At 34.4% G+C, this 13,816-nt stretch overlaps 1 protein-coding gene across 1 annotated transcript in view; it reads right to left on the reverse strand.

Annotated features, from left to right (window-relative positions):
• The window catches only part of LOC149779531 (uncharacterized), a 40,341-nt gene that overhangs the window by 8,037 nt on the left and 18,488 nt on the right, over nt 1-13,816 (reverse strand). The window contains exons 3-6 of the mRNA XM_089938437.1: nt 9,657-9,746; nt 8,498-8,587; nt 7,340-7,429; nt 6,181-6,270 (exon numbers count right to left, since the gene is read on the reverse strand). Coding sequence (XP_089794563.1) covers nt 6,181-6,270; nt 7,340-7,429; nt 8,498-8,587; nt 9,657-9,746 — 360 coding nt within the window. The remainder of the gene's footprint in view (nt 1-6,180; nt 6,271-7,339; nt 7,430-8,497; nt 8,588-9,656; nt 9,747-13,816) is intronic.

Here is a 13,816-nt window from a genome sequence, read left to right on the forward strand (position 1 = left end):
CGAATCTGTATGAGGATATAACACTGGAGAAAAGATCGGAATAATTCCGTTGACGTGGATGTTCGTAGTGTTGAGTTTTGTGGTGTCGTTACGTTTCAGGATTGTACGAACAACGCTGTTTATCATTGGTGTAGTAGTTGTAAATCGATCCTTGTCACGACTAAGCGGCATGGCCAAATTTGCGCTTAGGACAATATCTGCTTTAACTCCCAGATGTACCAAAGTGTTGTAACACCGATGAAATTCCAGAAATCATATATGTTCACAGTTGTCGAGCGTCCGTTTCTAGATGAGTGGAATGATTACCTTGTTATTGTCTAATTCACCACTTCGCGTTTGAAATTTAAATTCAGGTAAATGTGATTGCTGTTATTTATCCAGAAAGCACGAGGCAGATTCAATCGGTTTTTACTCTACTTTACCTACACAAAACCTTGGTTACATGGCACCATATGCGGTTATGTTGTTGTTCAATCATTGCATGCACTGGCGGAAGCAATATTCTCTCAGGGTCAAACACACAAGCACCTGTAGATTTCACAATAAAGTACATTTATATTTTGCAAAATGTCTGTTAATATTTACGGACGATGATCAACACAACGACACAGTACTCATGTTTATCTGCGCAGGTTTGCAATAAAAGCAGATTTCACTAAGTTTACTAGTCGTGTTGTTGGTGTTGACCCATGTAAGCTTGCAATTGTTTAATATACAATTTTATATTGAAATCGTCTAACGTGTATATTCAAAGCGCAGTTGTATTGACAAACCTGGCTGGGATTGCTACAAACGGTGGAATCAGAAACAGCGGCGTGTCGGTTGCTTATATCAAATCGTATGTTGACGATACTAATGCTACGTAAAAAGAATATCTGGATGAACAAATTGCTAACGTGCCACCATCACAATGTGTAGTTAGTTCATTTTACCGTGGGAATACAGACCAAATAAGGAAAAATAGTAAATGATTATAAAATAACTGGTTGAATTGCTGTTGATGACGTGAATGTTTTCGATAGACCAAATCTTAACATCCTCATAGCGCGCAAGACTTGATCGTATTTATTTATCGCATCTGGTTATTATAATAGAATCAATTCACAGCATTAATCAACAATATGCCTTTTGAACGAGTAGTTATTATTATTATCGTGCGCAGTGCGTTCCCAGCCATTAAACATCGTCATCATCAGCAAGGTCAATAGTGTGTAGTCCACCGGGAAACTTTCTCAGTGGACAGTTGCTCACAATGTGTGACATGGTCTGAAGAATCAGTGGCCTTGTACTATCGGATACGATAATAGTAATACGAAGTGCCCCATAACCGGTATTCCAATTTTTTTCCATATACGACAGCAATATCCTTGGTCGCTAAAGATTAAATTAAGTTTGAAGTATTTCAAATCTATACGACCGGATACTTATCCATTGGTGGAATTTGTGCTTAGGATTAGAATTATTAAATTCGTAGTGGATTCTAACCTTGAAGACGAAGTTGCGGAATTACCAAATGGGTTTGAGAAAAATTAGCATCCAATACTAACACTGATGATAATTTCTTTCCCACTTGATGATGAAGATCTTCGTCAGAGTGGCGTTAACCAGAACTTGGTATGCAGCAACACATACCGAGTAATTCCTGCTGCTGACAAGTAACGCGCCGAACCTAACATGTACACGTGCATTGCAATATCATGAAATCTTTCATAAAACATCGAGAAACAATACATAGGTGTGCAAATACAGATTGTGATAGTCACCCATGTTTATACAAACAAATGCTGACCAGATTTCGTTTGTTTTTTCGTAGTCGTTGACATAAATACAGTCATATGACTGCGATGAATAAAATAAATCCCTAGCGGTGGCAACTCAGTTTCTGGCAAAGTTGTCGCAGTCGTTCGCGACTTCCGAAATATATTTTCAATGTCCTTTTAATTTCTGTCAGGAAAAAATTATTTAAATTATCATGCATTCTGCGATCAACATATATATATATATATATATATATATATATATATATATATATATATATATATATATATATATATATATATATATATATATATATATATATATATATATTCATGAAAAAAGCTTTATATATATGTTGAATTAGATGTATCTGTTGTATATATAGTTTATGTACCAGAATCATTATTGAAATTTGTGAAATGATTCGACTAAAGACTGAAAACTTTATTCGCCTATGATCAAGAGTCCCCGTTTGGGTAAAGCCATAGCATCATTGTATGTACTACTTGTCCAAGTCGTTCATATACTTATATGGAAACAAACCTTTTTCTCGTTAACAGATCAGTGTTTGGATGTCCCTAGTACCCTGAAACAGTATTGCCCGTTATTCTTCAAATTTCCACCGCTAAATAGCTCACTAACGGATCCAAGGACGAATTCAGGACTTGTAATAAATCGATGAAATACGGTTTACACAGATTAAACGTCACGTATTACACTATGCCTGGCATACAACTTATAGTGAATTGCTTGCATATTCAAGCGGCCATCATACCAACACAGATTATGAAGGGAGTTTCGTTTTGTTTGGGTACATTTTCGACTTTATACGAGCAGTGTGCATATCCTGTGTAAGAACCAGTAATGTGATAGTGATCACGAACTTTGGAATATGAATATCCAATTTCACTGGTGGAACTTCATTCGAATTCAAAATAGCACAATCCAGTCTAGGCTGCGATATAACGTTGCTGGTTCATTTTGCCCATATCATCTGATTATGGTATAATATAATCCGCAGGATACTTGTTCAGCGACCTGTGTTGTTTCATCGTGGGACCTTGTTGCTTCTTCAAATTAAACGTAGAGACATTCAAAGTAAGCGTATAAGATTTGCGAAGCTGTTATCTTTCGTAGCAGTGCAGACAATTTCCGATTGTTTTCGCTGAGTTCTTGCATCAGTGGTTTTGTTCCTGATACTATCACAATAGAAGTCATGTTCAGTGAATAGTTGTTAGGTTGAAATAAATGCTTGTCACATATGCATGGATGCTTCTTACTTTCATATTTGCTATGCCTGTTAAGCTGCCGGGCATGTTGTGATAGTGCAAAGGGATAACTAATGTTATCTCAAGCGAATACATTAAATTCCAATCTTGGATGAAGTGTTTTAAATTCGTTCCGTGTGGCCTTGGTAACCTGCATTGGCGATTTTGCTTTGCGTCACTCTATATATCTGGCTTCTTGCTTGACCACATCACTTGAATATATTATTAATGCTAACAATCCACGGGCCGCACATAGTGCGTGTCATGCTTGATAAAAGGAGTAAGTATCAGAAGGGATAATGCAAAATACTAAATTCCTAAGCAGCCACTCTGCTACACCTTCAAATAATTTTGATTTTGTCACTTTTCCGCCTTGTACGAATCAAGCATGTAGATCTTTAAATCCTCAGACAGGCTGCACAAAAAACAGAATACCATTATCTTCCTTTTCCTTTTATCAGTTCAGTTTTAACACAAAGCAAATGAATATGTTCTAATTAGTTTATATTTTTACCTAACACAGTGATCAAATGAGAATGTCTTACTCCATTAATGCTAGTGAATCAGTTGAATGGTATTAAACATTGAAAACCAAATCATAGATAAAGAGTCCCGGACATATAAGTTTCAGCTGAGTGTGAGTTCAGTGAATGGCAACTAATATGTGTATTCATTATATTAGATTCATGATTATTGGATTTTTCCAAAGTCATAAAATACGCGGAGTGACTTTGTTTTCAAACCTTTAGTGTACTTTTCCTAAATGGAAGGTGTGTTAATTTATTGTATTTACGTCTAACAGTCACTGTATCATAACATCATTTTGAGCTCAGGACTTAGAGAGGTAATCATCCTCACTCAAAATATACCTCAAGGTCTTGGCTGTATCTCCTTTGTACTTACGAAGATGCTACTAGCGTTGCTTCTCTTGCTCTACTTAACTCCCCTTCAGCATCACCAGTATTTGTAACATTGTTTCTATCAGTGCCTGTTGTGAAACGATTTGGGCAAAACTATATAACTTTGAAATTTCACTTGGAATGATGACGACGACTTCCAAAATATATTTTCTATGTATTTTTAATTTTGTCAGGCAAATTCTTGTTATATGAATTATCTTGCCTTCTGAAATCAGCAAATATACATTCATAAATAAACTTTATTAATTGGATTAATGCATCAGCTGTATATATTGTTTTTCTACCATAATTCTTGCGATTTTTTTATTGTAGTTAATGCGATTTTCATTTAGTATACTGCATTTTCATACAGTCATATCGCTCAAACAGAAAACTAATAATATTTTCAAATATAATTCAGTCTATTAAAGTCTTTGAATCATGTTTGTAATAACAATGTTAAGAAACGGTCGATTCCATATCAATGAATCAGGGTCATTATTTAAATTTGTTTAATGATTGGACCAAAAACTAAAGCTTTATTCGCCTATGATCAAGATCCCCCTTTGAGCAAAGTTATAGCATCATTGTATGTACTACTTATCCTAGTCGTTCATATACTTATATGGAGACAGACCTTTTCTCGTTAACAGATGAGTTTCTGGAGGTCGCCAGCACCCTGGGCACAGTAACGCCCGTTAAACTTCACATTTTCAACCGATAAAGTGCTCACTAACGAAACCAAGAACGAATTGAGAAATTGTAATGAATCGATGAAATATTGTTTACATACCATAAACGTCACGTATTACTCTATGCCTGACATAACAATTATAGGTGAGTTTGATACCATAGCCACTGTTTGCATATTCAAGCGACCATCATACAAACACATATAAGGAATGGAGTTTTGTTTTATTTGGGTAAATTCTCCGTTTTATACGAGCAGTGTACGTATCCTCTGTAGGCACCAGTAATGTGACAGTGATCACGAAATTTGGAACATGAATATCCACTTGCATTGGTGGAGTTTCGTTCGAATAAAAAAATATCACAATCCAGTTCAGGCTACGATATAACATTGCTACTTCATTTTGCCAGTAACGTCTGATTATTGTATAATAGAATCCGCATGATACTTGTTCAGCGACCTGTGTTGTTACATAGTGGGACCTTTTGCATCTTCCACTTAAACGGTGCAACAATTTAAGTCCGCGTTTAAGATGTACGGAACTTTCATCTTTCGTAGCAATGCAGACAATTTGCGATTGTTTTTGCTGAGTTCTGGCATAATTGTCTAATGTGGTTTTGTTCCTGATACTATCACAGTAGAAGTCATGGTCAGTGAATAGTTGTTAGATTTAAATACGTGCTTGCCCGATCAGCATGGATGCTTCTTACTTTCATACTTGCTATGTCCGTTAAGCAGCCGGGCATGTGGTGATAGTGCAAAGGGATAACTAATGTTATCTCAAGCGAATACATTAATTTCCATACTTGGATGAAGAGTTTTAAATTCGTTCCGTGTGGCCTTGGTAACCTGCATTGGCGGTTTTGCTTTGCGTCACTCTATAGCTCTGGCTTCTTGCTTGACCACATCACATTCATAAATTATTAATGCTAATAGTCGACGACCCGCACACAGTTCGTGAAGTGCTTGCTAATATGTGTAAATAGAGCAAAATACGAAATTCCTAAACGGCCACTCTGCTACACGTTACCAAAATTTTGATGAGGTCATTTCTCACTTTGTATGAATCAACCATGTAGATCTTGAAATCCTCAGACTGGTCGCATAAAAAACCATTTATTCATTCAGTTTCAACACAAACCAAATAAATATGCTCTCATTAGTATGTGTTTGTACATCACACAGTGACTAAATGAGAATGTCTTACTGAATTAATGCTAGTGGATCAATTGAATGGTATTAAACATTGAAAATCAAATCGAAGATGAACTGTCCCTGACTTAAAAGTTCCATCTGAGTGTTCGTTCAGTGAATGGCAACTAATATGTTTATTCATTATATTAGATTTATGATTATCCGATTTTTCCAATGCTATAACTTACGCGAGGTGAATTTGTTTTCAAAACTTTACTGTACTTTTCCTAAAGGGAAGGGTCTTCATTTATTTCATTTATGTCTATCAGTCAATGTGTCATAGCATCATTCTGAGCTAAGGACTAAGAGAGCTAATCATCTTCACGCAGAATATGCCTATAGGTCTTGGTTGTATCTCCTTTGTACTTACGAAGATGCTGCTAGCGTTGCTTCTCTTGCTCTATTTAGTAAACCTTCAGCATCGCCATTATTTGTAACATTGTTTCTATCAGTGGCTCTTCTGAAACGAGATGGGTAAAACTATATCACATTGAAATTTCACTATGAATGATGACGACGACCTCGGAAATATACTTTTTATGAATTGTTAGTTTTGTCAGGCAAATACTTGTTATATGAATTATCCTGCATTTTGTAATCAACAAATATATATTTATACAAAAACTGTATTTGTTTAATTAGATTAATGCATCAGTTGTACGTATAGTTTCTGTACCAGAATTCATGCGATTTTTTATTGTAGTTAATGCTATTTTCATTTGGTATACTGCATTTCCATACAGTCATATCGCTCAAACAGAACACTGATAATATTTACAAATATAAGTCAGTCTATGAAATACTTTGAATCATGTTTGTAATAACAATGTTAAGAAACGGTCGATTCCATATCAATGAATTCTAATCATTATTTAAATTTGTGTAATGGTTGGACTAAAAACTAAATCCTTTATTTGCCTATGATCAAGATCCCCCTTTGGGTAAAGTTATAGCATCATGTTATCTGCTATTTGTCCTAGTCGTTCATATACTTATAGGGAGACATACCTTTTCTCGTTAACATATCAGTGTTTGGAGGCCGCCAGCATCCTGGGCACAGTAATGCCTGTTACAATTCAAATTTTCCACCGATACATTGTTCACTAACGAATTCAAGAACGAATTCAGATCGATTTATAATTTTACCTAACACAGTGACCAAATGAGAATGTCTAACTCCATCTAGTGGAACAATTTAATGACATCAGTAATTGAAAACCAAATCGTAGATGAACTGTCTCTGACTTATAAGTTCCAACTGTTTATTCCTTCAGTGAATGGCAACTAAAATGTTTCTTCATTATATTAAATTCATTATTATTCTATTTTTCCAATGCTATAAATTAAGCGGAATGACTTTGGTTTCAAAACTTTAGTGTATTTTCCCTAAAGGGAAGGGTCTTCATTTATATCATTTATGTCAATCAGTCAATGTGTCATAGCATCATTCTGAGCTAAGGACTAAGAGAGCTAATCATCTTCACGCAAAATATACCAATAGGTCTTGGTTGTATCTCCTTTGTACTTACGAAGATGCTGCTAGCGTTGCTTCTCTTGCTCTACGTAGCACCCCTTCAGCATCGCCATTATTTGCAACATTGTTTCTGTCAGTGCCTCTTCTGAAACGAGATGGGTAAAACTATATCACATTGAAATTTCACTAGGAATGATGACGACGACTTCGGAAATATGTTTCCTATGCATTTTAATTTTGTCAGGCAAATACTTGTTATATGAATTATCCTCCATTCTGTAATAAACAAATATATATTCGTAAATAAACTGTATGTGCTTAATCAGATTAATGCATCAGTTGTATGTAGAGGTTCTGTACCAGAATTCATGCGATTTTGTATTGTAGTTAATGCTATTAATCATTTAGTATACTGCATTTCCATACAGTCATATCGCTCAAACAGAACACTGATAGTATTTACAAATATAATTCAGTCTATGAAATACTTTGAATCATGTTTGTAATAACAATGTTAAGAAACGGTCGATTCCATATCTATGAATTCTAATCATTATTTAAATTTGTGCAATGATCGGACTAAAAACTAAAACCTTTTTCGCCTATGATCAAGATCCCCCTTTGGGTAAAGTTATAGCATCATGTTATCTGCTATTTGTCCTAGTCGTTCATATACTTATAGGGAGACATACCTTTTCTCGTTAACATATCAGTGCTTGGAGGTAGCTAGCTCCCTGGGCACAGTAACGCCCGTTACAATTCAGATGTTCCACCGATACATTGTTCACTAACGGATTCAAGAATGAATTTAAATCGATGTATAATTTTACCTAACACAGTGACCAAATGAGAATGTTTAACTCCATCTAGTGGAACAATTTAATGACATCAGTAATTGAAAACCAAATCGTAGATGAACTGTCTCTGACTTATAAGTTCCAACTGTTTATTCCTTCAGTGAATGGCAACTAAAATGTTTCTACATTATATTAAATTCATTATTATTCTATTTTTCCAATGCTATAAATTAAGCGCAATGACTTTGGTTTCAAAACTTTAGTGTATTTTTCCTAAAGGGAAGGGTCTTCATTTATATCATTTATGTCTATCAGCCAATGTGTCATAGCATCATTCTGAGCTAAGGACTAAGAGAGCTAATCATCTTGACGCAGAATATACATATGGGTCTTGGTTGTATCTCCTTTGTACTTACGAAGATTGTGCTAGCGTTGCTTCTCTTGCTCTACGTAGCACCCCTTCAGCATCGCCATTATTTGTAACATTGTTTCTATCAGTGCCTCTTCTGAAATGAGATGGGTAAAACTATATCACATTGAAATTTCACTAGGAATGATGACGACGACTTCGGAAATATATTTCCTATGTATTTTTTATTTTGTCAGGCAAATACTTGTCATATGAATTATCCAGCATTCTGTAATCAACAAAGATATATTCATAAATAAACTGTATGTGTTTAATTAGATTAGTGCATCACTTGTATGTATAGTTTCTCTACCAGAATTAATGCGATTTTATATTGTAGTTAATGCTATTTTCATTTAGTATACTGCATTTTCATACAGTCATATCGCTCAAACAGAACACTGATAGTATTTACAAATATAATTCAGTCTATTAAATACATTGACTCATGTTTGTAATAACAATGTTAAGAAACGGTCGATTCCATATCAATGAATTCTAATCATTATTTAAATCTGTGTAATGATTGGACTAAAAACTAAAACCTTTATTTGCATATGATCAAGATCCACCTTTGGGTAAAGTTATAGCATCATGTTATCTACTATTTGTCCTAGTCGTTCATATACTTATAGGGAGGCAGACCTTTTCTCGTTAACATATCAGTGTTTGGAGGTAGCTAGCACCCTGGTCACAGTAACGCCCATCAATTTCCTATTTTTTCATCGCCAAATTGCTCCCTAATGGATCCAAGGGCGAATTTAGATCGATATATTCTTTTGCCTAACACAGTGACCAAATGAGAATGTCTAACTCCATCTAGTGGAACAATTTAATGACATCAGTAATTGAAAACCAAATCGTAGATGAACTGTCTCTGACTTATAAGTTCCAACTGAGTGTTCCTTTAGTGAATGGCAACTAAAATGTTTCTTCATTATATTAAATTCATGATTATTCGATTTTTCCAAAGCCATAAATTAAGCGGAATGACTTTGGTTTCAAAACTTTAGTGTATTTTTCCTAAAGTTAAGGGTCTTCATTTATATCATTTATGTCAATCAGTCAATGTGTCATAGCATCATTCTGAGCTAAGGACTAAGAGAGCTAATCATCTTCACGCAGAATATACCTATAGGTCTTGCCTGCATCTCCTTTGTACTTACGAAGATGCTGCTAGCGTCGCTACTATTACCCTACTTCGCTCCCTTTTAGTATGGCCAAAGATTGAAAAAGTGTGTCTATCAGTGCCACTTCTGAAACGAGATGTGTAAAACTATAATACATTGAAATTTCACTAGGAATGATGAAGAAGACGTCCGCAGCATACATTATATGTACTTTTAAGGTTACCTGGCACATAATTGTTATTTGAATTATCATGCATTCTGTAATCAACACACACACACACACACACACACACGCACATATATATATATATATATATATATATATATATATATATATATATATATATATATATATATATATATTCATATTCATGAATAAACTGTATGTATGTGTTTAATTAGATTAATGTATCAGTTCTGCGTTTATCTCTCTCTCTCTCTCTCTCTCTCTCTCTCTCTATATATATATATATATATATATATATATATATATATATATATATATATATATATATATATATATATATATCTTTTGTACCTGAAATCAGGCGATTTCTTATTGCATTTATTGCCATTTTCATTTAGCATACTGCTTCTTCATACAGTCATTTCGCTTCAACTGAACACTCATAATATAAAAAATATAATTCAGTCTATTAAAACGTTTGAATCATGTTTTTATATCAATGTTTAGAAACGGTCAATTCCATATCTATGAATCCTAACCTATATTTAAGTTTGTGAAATTATTCGACTAAAGACTGAAAACTGTATTTGCCAATGATCAAGAGTTCTCCTTTGGATACAGCTATAGCATCATGCTATGTACTATTTGTCCTAATCGTTCATATACTTGTATGGAAACAGGACTTTTCTCGTTAACATATAAGTGTTTGGAGGTCGCTAGCACCCTGGAACAGTATCGCCCGTTAAGTTTCAAATTTGCCACCGCTTAATTGCTCACTAACGATTCCAAGAACGAATTCAGAAATTATAATGAATCGATGAAATACAGTTGACAGAGCTTAAATGTCACGTATTGCTCTATGCCTGGCATAGAACTTACAGGTGAGTTTGATACCGTAGCCACTGCTTGCATATTCAAGCGGCAATCATACCAACACAAGTTATGAAGGGAGATTTGTTTTATTTGGGTATATTCTCAAATTTATAAGAACAATGTGCGTATCCTCTGTACGCACCATTAATGTGACGGTGATCACGATATTTGGAACACGAATATCCACTTTCAGTGATGGAGCTTCATTCGAATTCAAAATACTACATTCTAGTCGAGGCTGCGATATAACGTAGCTGGTTCATTTTCTAAATAACACCTGATTATTGTATAATATAATCTACATGCTACATGTTCAGCAACCTGTGTTGTTTCGTCGTGGTACCTTTTTGCATCTTCCCCATAAGAGTGGACACATTCAAAGTCCGCGTATAACATTTGCGTGGATGCTTCTTACTGTCATACTTGATATGTCCGCAGCCTGGCATGTGGAGATAAGGCAAAGGGATTAAAGCTGTTATCCCAAGTGAATACATTGAATGACATACTTGGATGAAGTGTTTTAAATTCGTTCCGTGTGGCCTTAGTAACCTGCCCTTGCGGTGTTTCTTTGCGTCACTGGCGTCTTGCTTGACCACATCACTTTCTTATATTATTAATGCTAATAATCCATCAGGCTACACATAGTTCATGTCTTGCTTGCTGAAATGCGTGAATGTCATGGGGAATAGAGAAAAATATGATCAAGCATGTAGATCTTTAAATCCTCAGAATGGTCACGTAAAAAACCAGAAGACTATTTTCTTCCTTTTCCTTTCATTAATTCAGTTTTAACACAGAGCAAATTAATATTGACTGATAAATTTGTATATGTACCTAACACAGTAACCAAATGAGAATGTCTTACTGAATTAATGCCAGTGGAACAATTTAATGGCTTTAGTCATTGAAAACCGAATCGGATATAAACTGTCACTGAATTATAAGTTCCAACTGAGTGTTCTTTCATGGAATGGCAAATAAAATGTTTATTCATTATATTAGATTCATGATTATTCGATTTTTGCCAAAACTATAAATTAAGCGCAGTGACTTTTATCTATATCTACGATGTGTGCATAATGTTTCTTAGTGATGAAAGCTATGCCTACCTGATATTTCTCATGCCATAAAATGTAAACAAGATGCTTACGTGTTTTTGAGTTCAAGACTCGGTCGTCTTTTAGTTGGTATCCATTCCTGCTTTACGATTAGTCGAGGAACGCAAATATAGTTGCGCTCAGGTATATTTTGAGAAGATTAATGTGTTTAAAATACTCATTTGAATTACAAAGTGTTTGATGTTTGGACTTAAACAGTACCTTAGGATTATTGTAAATTCGCTCAAAGTCATTATGTGCAATATAATACAATACAGTTGTTCAAGATTATTGGAACTCAATTCAAACAGAATATACTGCTTGACTGGTAATATAACATTTAGGATTATTTACGATTTATTTCACACAATTGCAAGTGTTTCTTAAGTATTCTCTTTTTAACTTCGAAAACAAAACTTATTTGGTCATATTAAAAAAATTGTTTCTTTCATTTCATTTCTATTATAAGACGATTTAATCGTAACACAAATTATGGTTTCGTCTGGGATCTGAATTTTTTAAAAGATTTCAGAGATATTTATATTGGTCTTTAAAAACTTAAATTACGTTTATTTAAGCAATCTTTATTATCCCTGGTAAAGATTTTAATTTTGCACATTTAAGAAATCTTTGTTGACACCTGCAAGAATTATTAACTCCACCTAATCTAAATGAACCTCGTTTCAAGTCATACCTAGATCTGATGAGAAGGAAGAGCTGCCTGACTTGCCAGATATAATGATCTTTCTCAAACAAAAACACCTTTATCAAAACAGGAGATAAATAATATTTTCGTTTAATATTTGGTATGAAGGGAATTTCGGATGATATTCCTCTAAGTTTGATAGGCAAGGCTCTATCTGGTTTTGTTAGGAACTTCAGCTTCAGAAGGAAATGGTGAAAATACACATTCGGAAAACTGAAAGACAGAGGTAAATTCAAATGAAGATATTGTGAGACAAGAGAACGAAACAAAAAGCGGAGAGAGAAAAAAGAGAAAGAAATACAACTGCAGAGTGAGCAAAGAGAAAAGTGAATAATAAAAGAGAGATGGAAATAGAGATGCAGCGATTGAATGGATAGAAATGAGGCAAACTCAAAGAGAGAAATAGCAGGTGCAACTGCAAAGATAGAGATAAAGAACAAAGACAAATGCAATGAAATTAAAACTGGGAAGCGTAGCATGAGTATCCTAATTTACATACAAGTTAAGGTTTTTAATGTTGCCATAAATATTACATTACAATCTCATTTTCAAGAAAAAGAAGTAGGTAAATGCATCACTTTTTTGAGACAATGCTGAAAATATAAAGTGACAAAAGACAGCATTTAACCTTAATATAAAAACGCATACATAATTGCAAAGTTCTTGAAGTCTACGCCTTGCTATAAGTAGTGTTAATTATAATGTTATTCAGGATTATATCTTGAAAGTTTATGAGCAGGTACTTGTGGCAAATCGACAATTGTTTAGGGACTGTATATTAGAAGCTGAACCAACCCATGGCCAAGTTTCAGGAAAAACAACTTTCTAATCGTAGTATTGAATCAAAAATGGTTGATAACAATTACCATAATCTCTGACTGCCCATTTCAATTTCAAGCAGTGTATCCATACTGATGTGAAGACCTATCTTGATCAACAAAAAGTGGAAATTTTGTAAAATGCTGCTCACGCGGCTGATGATTATTCCCTGTCTGACAAAGATTTATTTGTCAATACGTCTCCCTCAGGAAACTGTTTGGGTAAATAACCATTTTAATCTCAAAATGAGTACGTCTAAAGCACAATGTGGCGCAACATCTGATAACATTGACTGGAACTCTTTACCTCTTTCTGCGTGCATTTATTTTAGTAAAAGACCTTAACATTTTCCATTTTTCTATATGAGTGTAGGTTGTTGCGCTTTACACATTTCTTTTCTGATGAGAATAAATGGCCTTCCTCAGCAGGCGCATCATTTGTTAGTAACACCTATTTATTCAGACTTTCTATCATAGATTTGGCCTACAGACACTGTAACATCTGTAGAAAATTA

The sequence above is a fragment of the Sinohyriopsis cumingii genome, chromosome 17 (assembly GCF_028554795.1).
Source record: "Sinohyriopsis cumingii isolate HCF-2022 chromosome 17, ASM2855479v2, whole genome shotgun sequence".
Classification (NCBI taxonomy): domain Eukaryota; kingdom Metazoa; phylum Mollusca; class Bivalvia; order Unionida; family Unionidae; genus Sinohyriopsis; species Sinohyriopsis cumingii.